General features: G+C 38.1%; 1 protein-coding gene across 1 annotated transcript in view; it reads right to left on the bottom strand.

Moving 5' to 3' along the window:
* TULP4 (TUB like protein 4) overlaps positions 1-13360 on the bottom strand; it is a 156326-nt gene that overhangs the window by 26865 nt on the left and 116101 nt on the right. The window contains exons 6-7 of the mRNA XM_035320030.1: positions 10955-11089; positions 6865-7031 (exon numbers count right to left, since the gene is read on the bottom strand). Of these exons, the coding sequence (XP_035175921.1) occupies positions 6865-7031; positions 10955-11089 (302 nt within the window). The remainder of the gene's footprint in view (positions 1-6864; positions 7032-10954; positions 11090-13360) is intronic.

The raw sequence follows: 13360 nt of genomic DNA, 5'->3' as shown, positions 1-13360 counted from the left end.
GCCTCACAAGGGCAGAGCAAAGGGACACTATCACCTCCCTTGACCTTCTGCCCACCCCTCTGTTGATGCAGTCCAGGATACAGTTGGCCTTCTGGGCTGTAAGCACACACTGCTGGCTCATGTCGAGCTTTTTGTCCACCAGAACCCCCAGGTCCTTCCCAGCAGGGCTGCTCTCTGTGAGTTCTTCTCCCAGTCTGTCCTTACGTCTGGGACTGCCCCGACCCAGGTGCAGCACCTTGCACTTGGACTTGTTGAACCTCATTAGGTTCACGTGGGCCCACTTATTTAGCTTGCCCAGGTCCCTTTGGATGGCATCCCTTCCTTCTCTTGTATTGACTGCACCCTGCAGCTTGGTAGCCTCTGCAAACTTGCTGAGGGTGCACTCAATCCCACTGTACCTGTCATAGATAAAGATATTAAACAGATAAAGATATAATACGTACAAGGGAAGAACTGTTTGTAAATCATGACATTTCCCCTCTTCCATTTGTATATTTAGTCTGCCCACATACCTCACATTTTAACCTTTATATACTCAGTCTCATCAAGTGGCGCATGTAAAATACTGGTTTGCCTTTGCGTACTGATTCCCCAGGCAGGCCTTGCTTTCTTTTTCTACAGAATGGTCAGTCCCTCAGTACTCCTCAAGTCTAATATTCAGCAACAGTTCATTTTCAGGGAAGGTCTAGGACTTACGGTGAGGTTCAGAGAAAATTAGCTCATGATTAAAGGCCTGGGGAAATAAAAGATCACCCAAATGCCAGATCTGACTTGACCTTTAAATGTACTGTTCCAATAATATTTCTCAATAACTAGGTTTCCCACTCTTTCCCTTAAAGGACATGGATACGAATCAATTACTACTGCAAGTCAGTTATTAGCTGGCTTCAGCTAATAACTCTAAACTATGCAGAGGAAAAGCAATTGATCTGCCATGTCCGAAGCAAAAGTATTGTTCCTTATAAAGCACACATTTATTTCCATTATTTCGAGTGGGTATAAAAGTCAGATACATTTACTCTATGCCATTCATCTGTCTCTCTTACAGGAGGAAACACAGTATATCTACTTGTCATCACTTGTACACAATTCAGTCAAAGACAACACTGCTCAAGCTGTTCCTTCAGCTGAGAAATCCTGAGCTATGTGGCTTGTTTGATGCTTGCACTAGTTCCTTGACTACTACAACTGGAAGTCCCACTGGTAATGAGATAAACAAAAACAGTATTCCAAGGCAGAAAGTCCAGCAAAGACTGGGATTTTTCTCAGGAGAAAAAATCCAGCTGCAAAATGGTATCTACTGAATGGTATGTACAAGTAAAAACCCTAACATACACTGTCTGCTTTCTCTCACTATACCTTGCTGTTGTGGAGATTAATATTTTGCCTTTCTCACCGTTTTTTTTTCAGACAATCCAGAAGGTGCAAAGGTTACAGTGCCCACCTGGCTCTTCTGAATTTTGTGTGCACATCTCTGTACTGTTGTAGAGTTCAAGGACAGAGTTGTAAAGTTGGAGAAAGTTAGAAAGTTGTAGAGTTGGAAAGTAATTTAACATCTTCATTCTTCTGTTACCCTTATTTACAGTGGGAATAATATTAACTAGCAAGAGAAGTGATGGTGATAAAAGCAATAAAGACTATGACGTGGTCAGGAATGCTGTGGCCTTACATGATTTTTTTCATGCAGCAAACTCTTGTTTGATTCGCAGGTGCTCCTTATATCCTTTGTTTCTACAGGGGCTTTTGTTGCTGTTGTTATTTAGATTTCAATATAACTATGAGATTCCATCCGAGCAGAATGAAGCTGTACCTAACCAAGTATAGAAAGACAGGCTGTATTTTGCAGTCCTGATCATGACCCATTTGTGTAGCAGTCAGAAATGATCTTATGGCCTATACAGAAAACGTTAAGGTCCTTATTGATATCCCAAAGAATTGTTACGTCAGGTAGTTCTAAGCTGTTGCTCTTGGTGTTCATCCTGTAACTCTTTTACTTCTGTAAATAAACTCTTTGGAACTTTGGTGTCATCCAATGATAACTAAATAGGATTAACTTCAGGCAATAGAAAATGAAAGAACGTTAATTCAGAAGCAACAACCCTGAACACTGTATGTGAAATAGATGAAGACAAAGTAAGCAAGGTCAGCTCAGCTGGGTAACATAAAAGGGAGCCTCTTCTCTCAAAGTCCTTTTGATCTGAATTTAACCTAAAATTGCACCTTCCTTCTCAGACCTTAGTAAAACAGATTCTACACAATTATCAGATTTCTGCAGAAGCACACTGTCTTAAATCTAGCTGTACAGATGCCAGGACATTTCCAGCACGCTAGCAGTCCATGAAATGTCACGAGGGCTTCTGCTGACAGCAGCATGGTTAGCGCAAGTGGGTCTTCTCAAAGACTACCCAGACCTTCTCCCATAAAAATGTAGCCTTTGGTACAAAACTTTGGATTAGGGCTTAAAAGTATTACTTTGAGAAGAATGTGACTACAGCTTTTCTGAATCATATCTTGATGTCTGTACAACATCTGATTCTGGAACATGCTGAGCTCACCTCACTCTTATCTTTCTTCTTCTTTGCACTTTAGGTCTAATCTGTTCATACAGCACTTACACAGCAGTACAAAATCATAACCTAATGTAAATTTACTCTAGGATTATAAACGTATAGATGAGATCAGTATCAGGGTTTCTAAATCCACAGTCTTCTTCCCCTGGTCCTCTTTGGGACATGCAAGAAAGAAAATCATAAAAAACAACGAAGAAACTGAAATATAAGGAAAAATGTGAATCATCAGACAGAATAACTTCACACGTTTGGTGAAGTCAGTAGATAGTCAATTTTTAAGTGGTCCTGCAGGAGACTCCTGAGTTTGAAGTCCAAATAGGAAGACATGAAGTAGGCGTATCCCCTCAGAAGTGAATTTTATGACAGTGGGTATGGTTCATTGATACAGTAAATAACCCTCTTTGCACATCAGATGAGAAATTCTGAAGTGACAGAACTCAATTGCAGCATTTCCAAGAAACAATTTTAGCAAGACTGTGACACAGCGTTGAATGAGGCCTATTACCATTATTCCCATCCCTGCTTATTGCCAGGAAAAAGTTATGAGGATTTAACAAATAGCATAAGAAATAAACATTCTTCCAATAAAAAATAAATAAATAAATAAATAAAAATTACAACCAGCAGGGCAGCCTGCAGTTTTAATAACAGTTTTAAATGCTGGGAAAGCAGGAACATGAAAAAAAAAAAGTCACCTAAAACAACTGGGCACATTTTTAGTTCATCAGGTTGATGTTTGTATGCACAAGGACGAGAACAGTAAGTACTAAGATTTACAGAAATTGCTAGTATACTTTTGAATAGTTATCAGCTGATCAGCAACTTTTAAGATATGCTCTTTGTAGAAAATAAATAATCAGTATTGACTTTTGGGAGTCATGGTATGGATCTGCTTTTGATATAATTGCTTCTGATAAAAGTCTGGTGTGATTTTCTGAAGGGACTTCAGGAATTTTTTGATCATTCTTTCACAGTTCAAAGCAGTTTGACTCAGTGTAGCTGAGTTTCTTCATTTGCCTAAATTATAGCAATGCTTTTTCAGTTAGTTGCACTATATTTTGCATATATATATATATTTTCAGAATGTCAGGGTGGCAGGCTGAAGCCCCAGTGCAGAGAACTAGAGACAGTTACAATATGCTAACTCTATCATTCTTTAGATGTAGATGTAGAGCTTAGGGATGTAGAGCTTTGGGATATGGTTTAGTGGAAGATTTGTTAGCGTTAGGTCGGAGGTTGGACTCGGTGATCTTGGAGGTCTCTTCCAACCTAGACTATTCTGTGATTCTGTTTATGAATATTATTTTTCAGTGTCCATTTGGATACCTCTAAACAAGTGCAATTTTCCTACCTAGGGTTTTATAGTCAGCAAACTGGGTTTATGAACTGTAAAATCCTACACTGAAGGTGCTTAAGAGAGTTAATCAAATGATATGGAGGATGTCAAAAACATTATTAAAGCTGGAGGAGAAAGTGGCATATAAAACACCTCTAAGGGAACCATGACAACAGTCATCACTGGGATCAGTAAACTGCAGTACCCTAATCTATTCTGCATTGGGGTTTGCAGTGACTTTATGCTATGTCACATACCGGCCAAGTTGCATATAAATCCCACATCAGCTATAGATTGACTTTTGCTATAAACAATTCAATAAAATTTCTTGTTTCCTGAATGTCCTACCAAGATACACAGGAAAGACGAACACCAGAAACAGAGATAGCTGAGTATATCTTACTGATAAAAATTTCAGACATCTGCTTTATCAAAGGATTGGGACAGAGTACCACATAGTTTTGCACCAGTAATCCCCTATTTTCTACATTTGTTGTTGCTTTACTTTCTTTGACCTTTATATTCAGAACAATGCTCATTTGGAATAAATGTGCTTTTCCAGTCACACATTTGCTTGCTTCAGAAGAAACAGTTTTAATAGAATAGTTTGAGATGTGGAAATTCTTTTCCATTTGCTTTCAATAACCAGTGATGAATTTTATGAAATCCCATTACAAGGCTGATTGCCATATTATAGAAAACTAATGAATTTACTGTGATGACTTTGTCATCAGAAAAATCACTGGGACCACTGACTCACTGTCATCTTTGCACATACATCTTTGGAACAGATGTACAGAACAACGGAAGTTACTAGCAATATTTTTGCAACAGCAGTCTTTATCTGGTTCTGTTAGTAGACTGAACACTTCACAATGTTTTAGCATACCTATTATTTAGGTGATAATATTGTTAGACCACCATTCAAATATACAGAAGCATAAAGTCCACACAAGCAGAGACAGGTGTCTTTCTGAAAGACCCTCTCACTTCCTCCTGCAGCTCAGTAAATATGAATTTAAGTGCACTAAATAGAATAAACATTGACTAATGACAGGAGAGGACTGGCTTTAATTTTAGGCAGGTTTATGCACATAGTTTTTAAATTAACATAAATATGTGAGTTTGATTGTTATTTTTAGCCTGGTTTCCTAAGGAAATGAGACTCCGTGATTGTGATATTAATTGGTGGTTTCCATCTCCCTATCTTTCACTTCCATCCTTGCTTAGTAACCTCTGAAGCTGTAGGCTGTCATCAGAAGTCGAAAAAGAGAGGGAAATCTCCATGATAATAAAATACTGCTAAAATTTCAGTGAAAATTGGCAGCTGGAAAGGCAGAGGAGCTCTGGTTAATTATTTTCACTATGAGACATACTGCATTATGGTGCAGTTACCTGTTCTGTATGACCTGCCAGTTTGTCCTATGAGTACTCATTTAGTGGCAGAATAATTACCTCTCACACCAGCCACAATACGTGCTTATAAATAGAATGGAAAGGAGAAGAGCTGAAAAATATGAAATGAAGGGATGTTGGAAGAACTAGCGGAAATGAAAGCACTGAAGCAAAAGAGAATTTGAGGTTATTGCGAACACATTGAGGGCGAGAACAGTAAGAGGTGAGCCTGGAAAGATGTAAATCTTAAGGCAACCTGTCCCCATCCACTCCACTGCTCAAACAGCAACTTGATTTCACGGCTCAACACTGAAGTGTTATACCAGTTCAACAGCTACCATGGACATACTGTATCCTAGAACTAAAGTAACAGGATACAGTTTGTTTTTAACCTGGTCTGCGAATGAGCTGCACTGGTATAAATATGTTTTCTCCAGAAGTGATCCACGGAGGATAGGGCTGTGATACTTTGCTTAAAGGGCTACATTTACAACAATAAAACTGTGTGTATGGGTAAGTCTTCTAGATACCTAAATCAGCATTAGATATCTTTGCACATATTTAGGTTAGCTTTACACAACATAATTTTACACATTATAGAACAAGAGAATTCTATCTAAATTAGAGCACTAATACTAATAAGCACAGATTAATGCTAAATGCAAGTAAACACAAAAACTCAGCAACTGGTTTACTGTGTCATCCTTTTGTATCCATCTCAGATCACGGTACTGAAAAGGAAACAGTAATAGATCGTTACATCATTAATCATAATTAAGTAAAAATATCTAACATTTTTTGACACTTCTGGATTTCAAAGTTATTATAAATTAAGTTTCACTAGTAACAGTCAGAAATCAGGACGGAGTCGTCTCTATTCTGAAAAAAAAAAAGGAAAAAAACTGTAGAATGATGTTCAGCTGTGTTTTCAAGCATCAGTGAGGACTTATGAAGCATGTTGTGCTCCTGAGCAACACACATGTTGACATTTGCTTGTCAAGTAACATGACCAAGGTTACAGTGAAAATCTGTACAGTCAGTGGGAACAGAAACAAGACTTCCTAATTCACCCTTCTCCATCTGATGCCATAACAGGTAAAATATTGCATCAGATCAACTGACTATACATTAGAAAATTATAGCACTAACAAAGAGAGAATAACCTTGTGGTACTGATACTGGACTTGGAATATTTTAGTCCACTTCTTGGCACTGCTACAGCTTCAAGCAAGTTATTTAGACTTTTGTCCTCACTCATTTACCTGTGAAATTACCAAATTTCCCTTTTCTATCTTGTCCACTCATTGCCCAACGGTTTTAGGAAACAGAGTGTTTCTTATTTCATATCATACAATACCTACCTAGCTTTAGAATCAGGTGTACTCTTGGATATCTACTGGAAAGCAAATAATTATTTACAGTGCTTTTATATATATACTGTGTTTTGCAATGCACTAAGGGCATTTTGCAATCCTTTTCATATTGCAGGTCTACACCTAAAAGCCAATGTGGAAAAAGCATGTCAGCAAAGCATTAAGAACTGACTTTAAAAAAAACTCCTACCTGCACAGGTGTCTCCAGAGTGTAGATATGTTCCCCGCGCACGTTGTAGAACTTGACAAGAGCGCTTTTCAACAGGGAGCCATTGCTAAGTTCAACAAGCTGACACTGCTTCTCCATCCCTGCTACTGCAAGTAGGTCTCCTTGCGTACACCACTGGACCACCACATCTGAAAGAGCAAAGATAGTTTGCAGTAACCAATTATTAGAATCAATAGGAACAGTGTTTTCAGATGCACAAAAGTGATTTGAGAATCTATATTATACTCTCAGAGGTTACTTGAATACTTAAAAACCTAAATCTTTTTCATCAAAATAGTAGCAAATATGCTGTATATGCACTTCTGAGAATGCTTCTTCCTTTTTATTTTGGGGATTGCAAAAAAATGTGTAAAAACCCACTAATTTCTCTATCTCTATAGTGAGTATAGAATGTAAGTCAGTTGTTGTTCCTAAATACATTAAGTACAAGAATTTGTGATGTTAAAACTGGTGTGGAAGATACAATGTGTATAACTTTGGGCTAAATAAGTGAAATCAATTTAATGCCCAGATAAATAACCTCACTGACTAAGGGAGCAGCAAATACTATTTGTCTGGAGAAGCCTACAGTACAAAAAAAGCAGCATATTTAGCAATACTTCATATTCTCACTCTGTGAATTTAACTTATAATATAACCCAAGTTTTGTAACATCAAACTTGAAAGACTTGGATTTTTGTCCATAAATTCATATGGCCTCCAAGTCATAGCTTTTCATTTGACACGACTTCTGAAAATCTACTCCTTTGTCTAACAGAAGTTTGCCAGAAGCACCCAGGGATTGCTTAGAATCTCATACACATGAATATGAATATACATATCAGTTACTTCTCCTACAGGCTCCTCATAATGAGGAACGCCCACAGCTTAATATGGGGATGCTAATTTCAAACCGTTATATCCTGCAGCTCTTTGTCACACTTCAACAAGAGCACCAAAACAGTATTTTGTGTTTCTGCTTGTGTTTCAAATGCAGATTTGCATGTGCAAGGAATACTGAGCTAGTCTTTAAACCCTTTTACTCTTAAACTGGAGGTGAAAGGCAGCTATTTTGTGCTGTGACAAAGTGATGGTAAAGACAAAACTTTTGTGCTCTGGGATGCTCAATCTGCCAAGAACCTTTGAAGACACTTGTGGGCGAGAAGCTGTCTTCAAATGAAGAAGCAGGAGAGAAATAAGAGTTGGCAGGAAGGATCTCAAAATTGTTTCAAGTTGTCAACTTGTCATTTTCAGGGACTTTTATGTGCAATTTAAAATGGTTTTGTATTATTTCAACTTTCTGATATTTCTCATGGGAATTATGCTTCTGTATATATCAGAAGCTAGACACATGTTTCTCAAGATATTTTTTTCAAGGCTAGGCATTGTATGCCTCTTTTCCTCTTGGTCCTTGGCCCTCTAAGTAATCTACACGGGATTTAATCCATCTTTCTCAGAGTTTGATGATAGTTATTTTAGAAATCAGTAGGGCAAGCAGATCAACTCTACTTGTGATAATTAGCTTAAGTACACAACTACCAAAGTGAAACAAGGCAAACTCGTTTGGCTAACTGTCTTCAAGTAAAACTTTCCATTGATCCCCATAGCAAGAGAAAGAGGAAGGATGATTGTGTCCACCAATTTTCTCTCTCTCTCCAAACTCCTAGAGCAAGGCTGCTGCAAAGGCACAGCAGAACCAGATGTGGTCCACAGCATTCCCTTGGGATGGAGTGACTCCACAGCATGTTGCACCACCAATGGGGTCTTAGACTACTTAACCTTGAGATAAAATAGCTCAACTCATAACCAGGTCTCAGTGCAAGCGTTGAGATTAGTAATCAGGTGGAGGTTTCATCTAGGGTACTGATCTGCAAATGAATCAGTGGATCATAGTCATCCCTCAAAGCTACTTGCCAACCATCACAGGTACGAATATTAACAAACCTTTAACAGAGAGCACTCCAAATGTGCAATAGCTTCGCAAGTAGCAGTTGCTGCTAACTAGTACACCTAGCAGATGTATTTCAGTAGGTAGCACTGAGCATCACTGAGTTAAAAAGTATGAAAAAAGAAAGCATACAGCTGAACAGTTCAAGACCTCCGCTAGACTAGACAAAACTTCCAGGAGTGTTTAAGCTGGATGAAGAGAAGAACCTGTATTTGGGTAATCAAATTCTCACCCAACAGCAAAAGCTTTCATACATCAATTTAATGTGAATATTGCCAGTAAAATGACAGCTATGCAAAGCTAGTAGAAGAGCAAAATTATATCGGTATTGCATGAAAGAGTTTTATAGCTGCCTGCTTTAAAAATACATTTGGTAGCCTGCAGCAGCCCATAAAGACAAGGGCATCTGCTACAGAGACCACAATGCAATACTTACAGATTACAGACAGAAACACATGAATTGACTCACATACAACACTGAAGCTCATTCAGTCTTAGCTGAGCTCCAAGTGGCTGGAGAGGATGGAGGCCCTGTGCTGGGTGGGTTGCACATTCTTACATGTGATAATAACCAGCAAAATGACAATTGCTTGACAACAATTTTGATAAGAAGGTAGAGAAAATCTGTATGTCCATATAATAACTATATGTAAAATACTTTTCATCATGCAATGGTTAGCTTCAAAACAAGACAGTGATAACCCAAACACCTTTCTCTCTCTCTGTCTCACACGTGCTGCCAATCCAGCAAGATGTTGCACATTCTTCCTCTACTGATGTTGATGATGCAGTCAAGTTTACAGTCTATAAAAATATTTCTACTGTGGCTTGCGCACTAATATTTTGCTAGTGGAAGGTGATGTAATTAAGGGATCTTTTTCCATTAGTGAAGCAAGACAGACATCCTCAGCAAGTAGGAGCTCCCCAGCTCTAAACAGTGAACAAGTTTCTCCTACTGCTTCCAGCCAGAAGCACAGACTAGATGCCAACTCAAGACCACTTACCTGATTTACTATAATTCTATAGTGATGCTGGGCACACAGGTGGATATCATAAGAGCTTCTCTAAATCGCTTCCGATTTTCCCAGACTTTAAGCAGCCTTTCTGGCTGAAGAAGTTTTCTGGACCATAGGGTTGCCTCACAAAGCTACCTTTTGCCAGGCACATGCTTCTTATGTTGGGACAGATGGAAGCAGGAGTGGGACAGAATTCCCAAAGGTGATTTTTTTACCTCTTAAAAGACTCCCCTGAATAGCTGATCACCCATAAACTACTGTGCTGGAATTAGCATAACTTTTTACCAATACTGTACAATTACAGAAAAGCTAACGGTTTACTCTGACAATTTAGATTTCCTTTTTTTTGCATCTAATATAAAACTAATTTACCTGTAGCGATCAAAAAGAATCAATGGAGCCCATATTTATGCATTCAATTATGTGCCTTAGTCAATTAAAACTTCTCTGCAGGCAAAACACTATGAATTTTACTGAGGGTGCTGGCAAGGTAAGGGACTTTTTGATAGGTAAGAACAGGAAAGATTTCAATGTAAATTGAAGATTTTATATGGAATGCTGATCTTACAAACATTCACACATATCACTTAGCAAGATGGTATAGTAATAAGCAGTGGAATTTTCCTTCTTTCAGCATAACTTGCCTCTTTATAATCAATAATTTTAGAAAGTTTCCAAATTTGTAAGAGATTCAAAAGAGTGTTGTGATTCATACCTGGATACTAAAAGCATGGGAAGAGACAATGTGAATTAAAAGTATAAACAAAGTGTTACATAAAAGGGCCATTCATAAAAGCAAGAGTAAACTTATTAGCACATTCAGCTGAAAAAAAGACAATCAGATCAATTTGCTGTAGAGAGCTCCCATAAAAACACTATCTCAAAAATTTAAACATTTTTCCAAATACAAAAAAATCTATTAACCAAGCGCTGCTCTTACACCAGCAGGTGTCAGTGCTGATAACGGCAACACCAACAGCGGAGCTCTGGGTGATTAAGAGCTCCTGGGTTAAGGGAGATGAACAGAAAAACATAACCTATACACATGTAATTAAAAGTACAAGTAAAACAGAGCATAGGAAGGGGGTGAGATGTCTTCCCTTTGTACCTTTCAACCCTGAGTGGATGATAGTAGGAGAGAGGTCATCGTAATTGTTCATTAAACTGATGTCTCCTGACGTGAAGCTGACAGTCAGTAGTGGTTTGGTGTTCTGCACCGGGACCGGATATGCGGCTGGTCCATCTGCAAAAACAAGGCTCTGGAGTGAGCAAAAAGTGAACAACTAAAGTAATTACATCCAGGTTGAGAGACACTGTTAATTAAGCTTGTCCTCATCAGGAATGGTTCCAAGCCTCAAACTTCACCTGCTTATTTCCGTAATGTCTGTAAGCAAAAGCACGTGTAGCTAGTCTGTTTGTCTGTTTTTTGTGAAATCCCAACATTTTTTTCTTTTTGCATTTTCACTACAGCAAATCCAAATGGATTTATGGATCTTCCGTAATGCTGCATAAAGGTGGTTTTTCCATATTTTTTCACTGTGAGCTTCCCAAATTGAAAGCTGGTGCTTTGGAAGGTTTCCTTTGACCCAAAGTTGAAAGACAGCATAATAAACAGTATAATCACTCTAAAAGCTACTTGTTACATAAATTTTCTGCTTGGGCAAGTGCTGGGGACTCCTGAAGTCACTAGAGACTTTGTAAGAGCTTCAAGGAGAACATACTGACCTTTCACAAATTACCGTATTTTAAATGTTAAGAGCTAGGCAGCAGCATAAAAAATTGCATGCCATCCTTCACAACAGGATCCAATGCACTCAAAGGTGCAGATGAGCTCAAATGGAGAACTTAACTTTCCAAACTATTTCTAGAAAGTCTCTGCTCCTCTGAGCTTACTTTACAGTATTCACCAAAATTCATTTGTTCAAATACCTAATGACCAGTATCACCATCTGCAGCATTCACTATTTAACTCATTTTTTTTTAGTATTTGACAGGAGATGCTGCTGGCCCCTGATAAAGTGCTCACAAGGCCTGACCAGCACCTTTTCAGTCATCAGAAATAGCACAGACACTTAAAAGTAATATTGCTTCCTGAACTTGCAAAGGAGATGATCAAAAAGCACTTCAGAGAATGATATCTAGTAATTAGCAGCTCCATGTGTGTATATAGTTTGGTAAGAAAAAAAAACATCAAACTTGCAGTCCTTCCTACACTTCTGTGTGAGTCAAAGGCTTGTCACCTTTGAGAGGTTTATGCTGCATCTGCTCTAAAGAAAACACATCATGTTTGGGTAATCATTAAAAGTAGACTTGTAGGCTTCTAACGAGTACACCCACCCCCTGACTGACTCAGAAAAAGCTAGCACATTTGGATCATTTAAGTTCTCATCTGTGTACTCTGCAACATCACCATCCCCCAACTGGATTTTAAAAACACAATAAAAGGACTATTTAATGTTGTTCCTGGTCTTGCATTAGAAGCTTGCTTGGAAACCTGGAAATTTGTTTCTTTTCTTCTAAGGTAACAAATCTCACCAAAAGTGAGACATGAAAGCCAAAACAAACCTCAGGCCAAAAGATGCTAACATTTTTTTTCAGATGATCACATTATCTTCTACCAGTATTTATTAAATACATATGTTTATTATATTGACATATATACAGGTGATTCTGGAAAAGATACATTTTTGGACTGAACCCAAATTAGAGCTAAAACTGCAAAAACTGAGTTCTCAATTCAGTGGTTCAGATGTGAGACGCATGTTCAGAATCATTTATAGCAATGATGTATTCAAATTTTCCATGATTCAGTACAATCACTGATATAATAGCCCTCAATTTAGTTCAGACATCATATACTGGAACACAGACACAGCTTACCTACATCTTATAGAATAATCAACATTTACAAAAAGCATTATTATCATTGCTTAGACTGAGAAGGACGGGGATGAAAGGAGCAATGACATATCCTATCCCAGACCTGCTAGGTCTTTGCTATTTATGATTTCCAAATAGTTTAAAATCAAAACCTGCCATACACTGAGTTTTATACTTACGGGTCAGGAAGGATTTCTTCCTGACTACCAAACTGGCAATGTGCTCTGAGGCATGGGAATTAGTAACTCCAGACAGTTCAAGTTCTCCTCTTTCTACCACATGTAGTTGCAGGAAATATTTTTATTTCCATTATTCTTGGAAATTTACTGAGCTCTTTATGTCAGGACTATCAAGGATGGGACTATAATTATAAGCATTAACTCCGCTTCATAGTATTTCTTTAAAGATGTAGCACCTTCTCCCACGTCTAGTACGGGTGTCTTTGCACACAAATTGATATAATAATGCATTCACCTTTTTGACTGTCCTCTGACTACCTCTGTATATACGAACCACTGAAATACATCATGTCTGCTTATCAGTGACACCTGATGTGTCCTTATCTAGCGTTTTTCAATTGCCCTCACTAAAAACTTAAGAGTTTTGTGCTGTTACCTCATTTGCACAATTGGAG

This window comes from Oxyura jamaicensis, chromosome 3 (genome assembly GCF_011077185.1).
Source record: "Oxyura jamaicensis isolate SHBP4307 breed ruddy duck chromosome 3, BPBGC_Ojam_1.0, whole genome shotgun sequence".
Classification (NCBI taxonomy): Eukaryota; Metazoa; Chordata; class Aves; order Anseriformes; family Anatidae; genus Oxyura; species Oxyura jamaicensis.
Note: the sequence above shows the minus strand (reverse complement) of the source record. Positions and strands in the feature narration are given on the sequence as shown.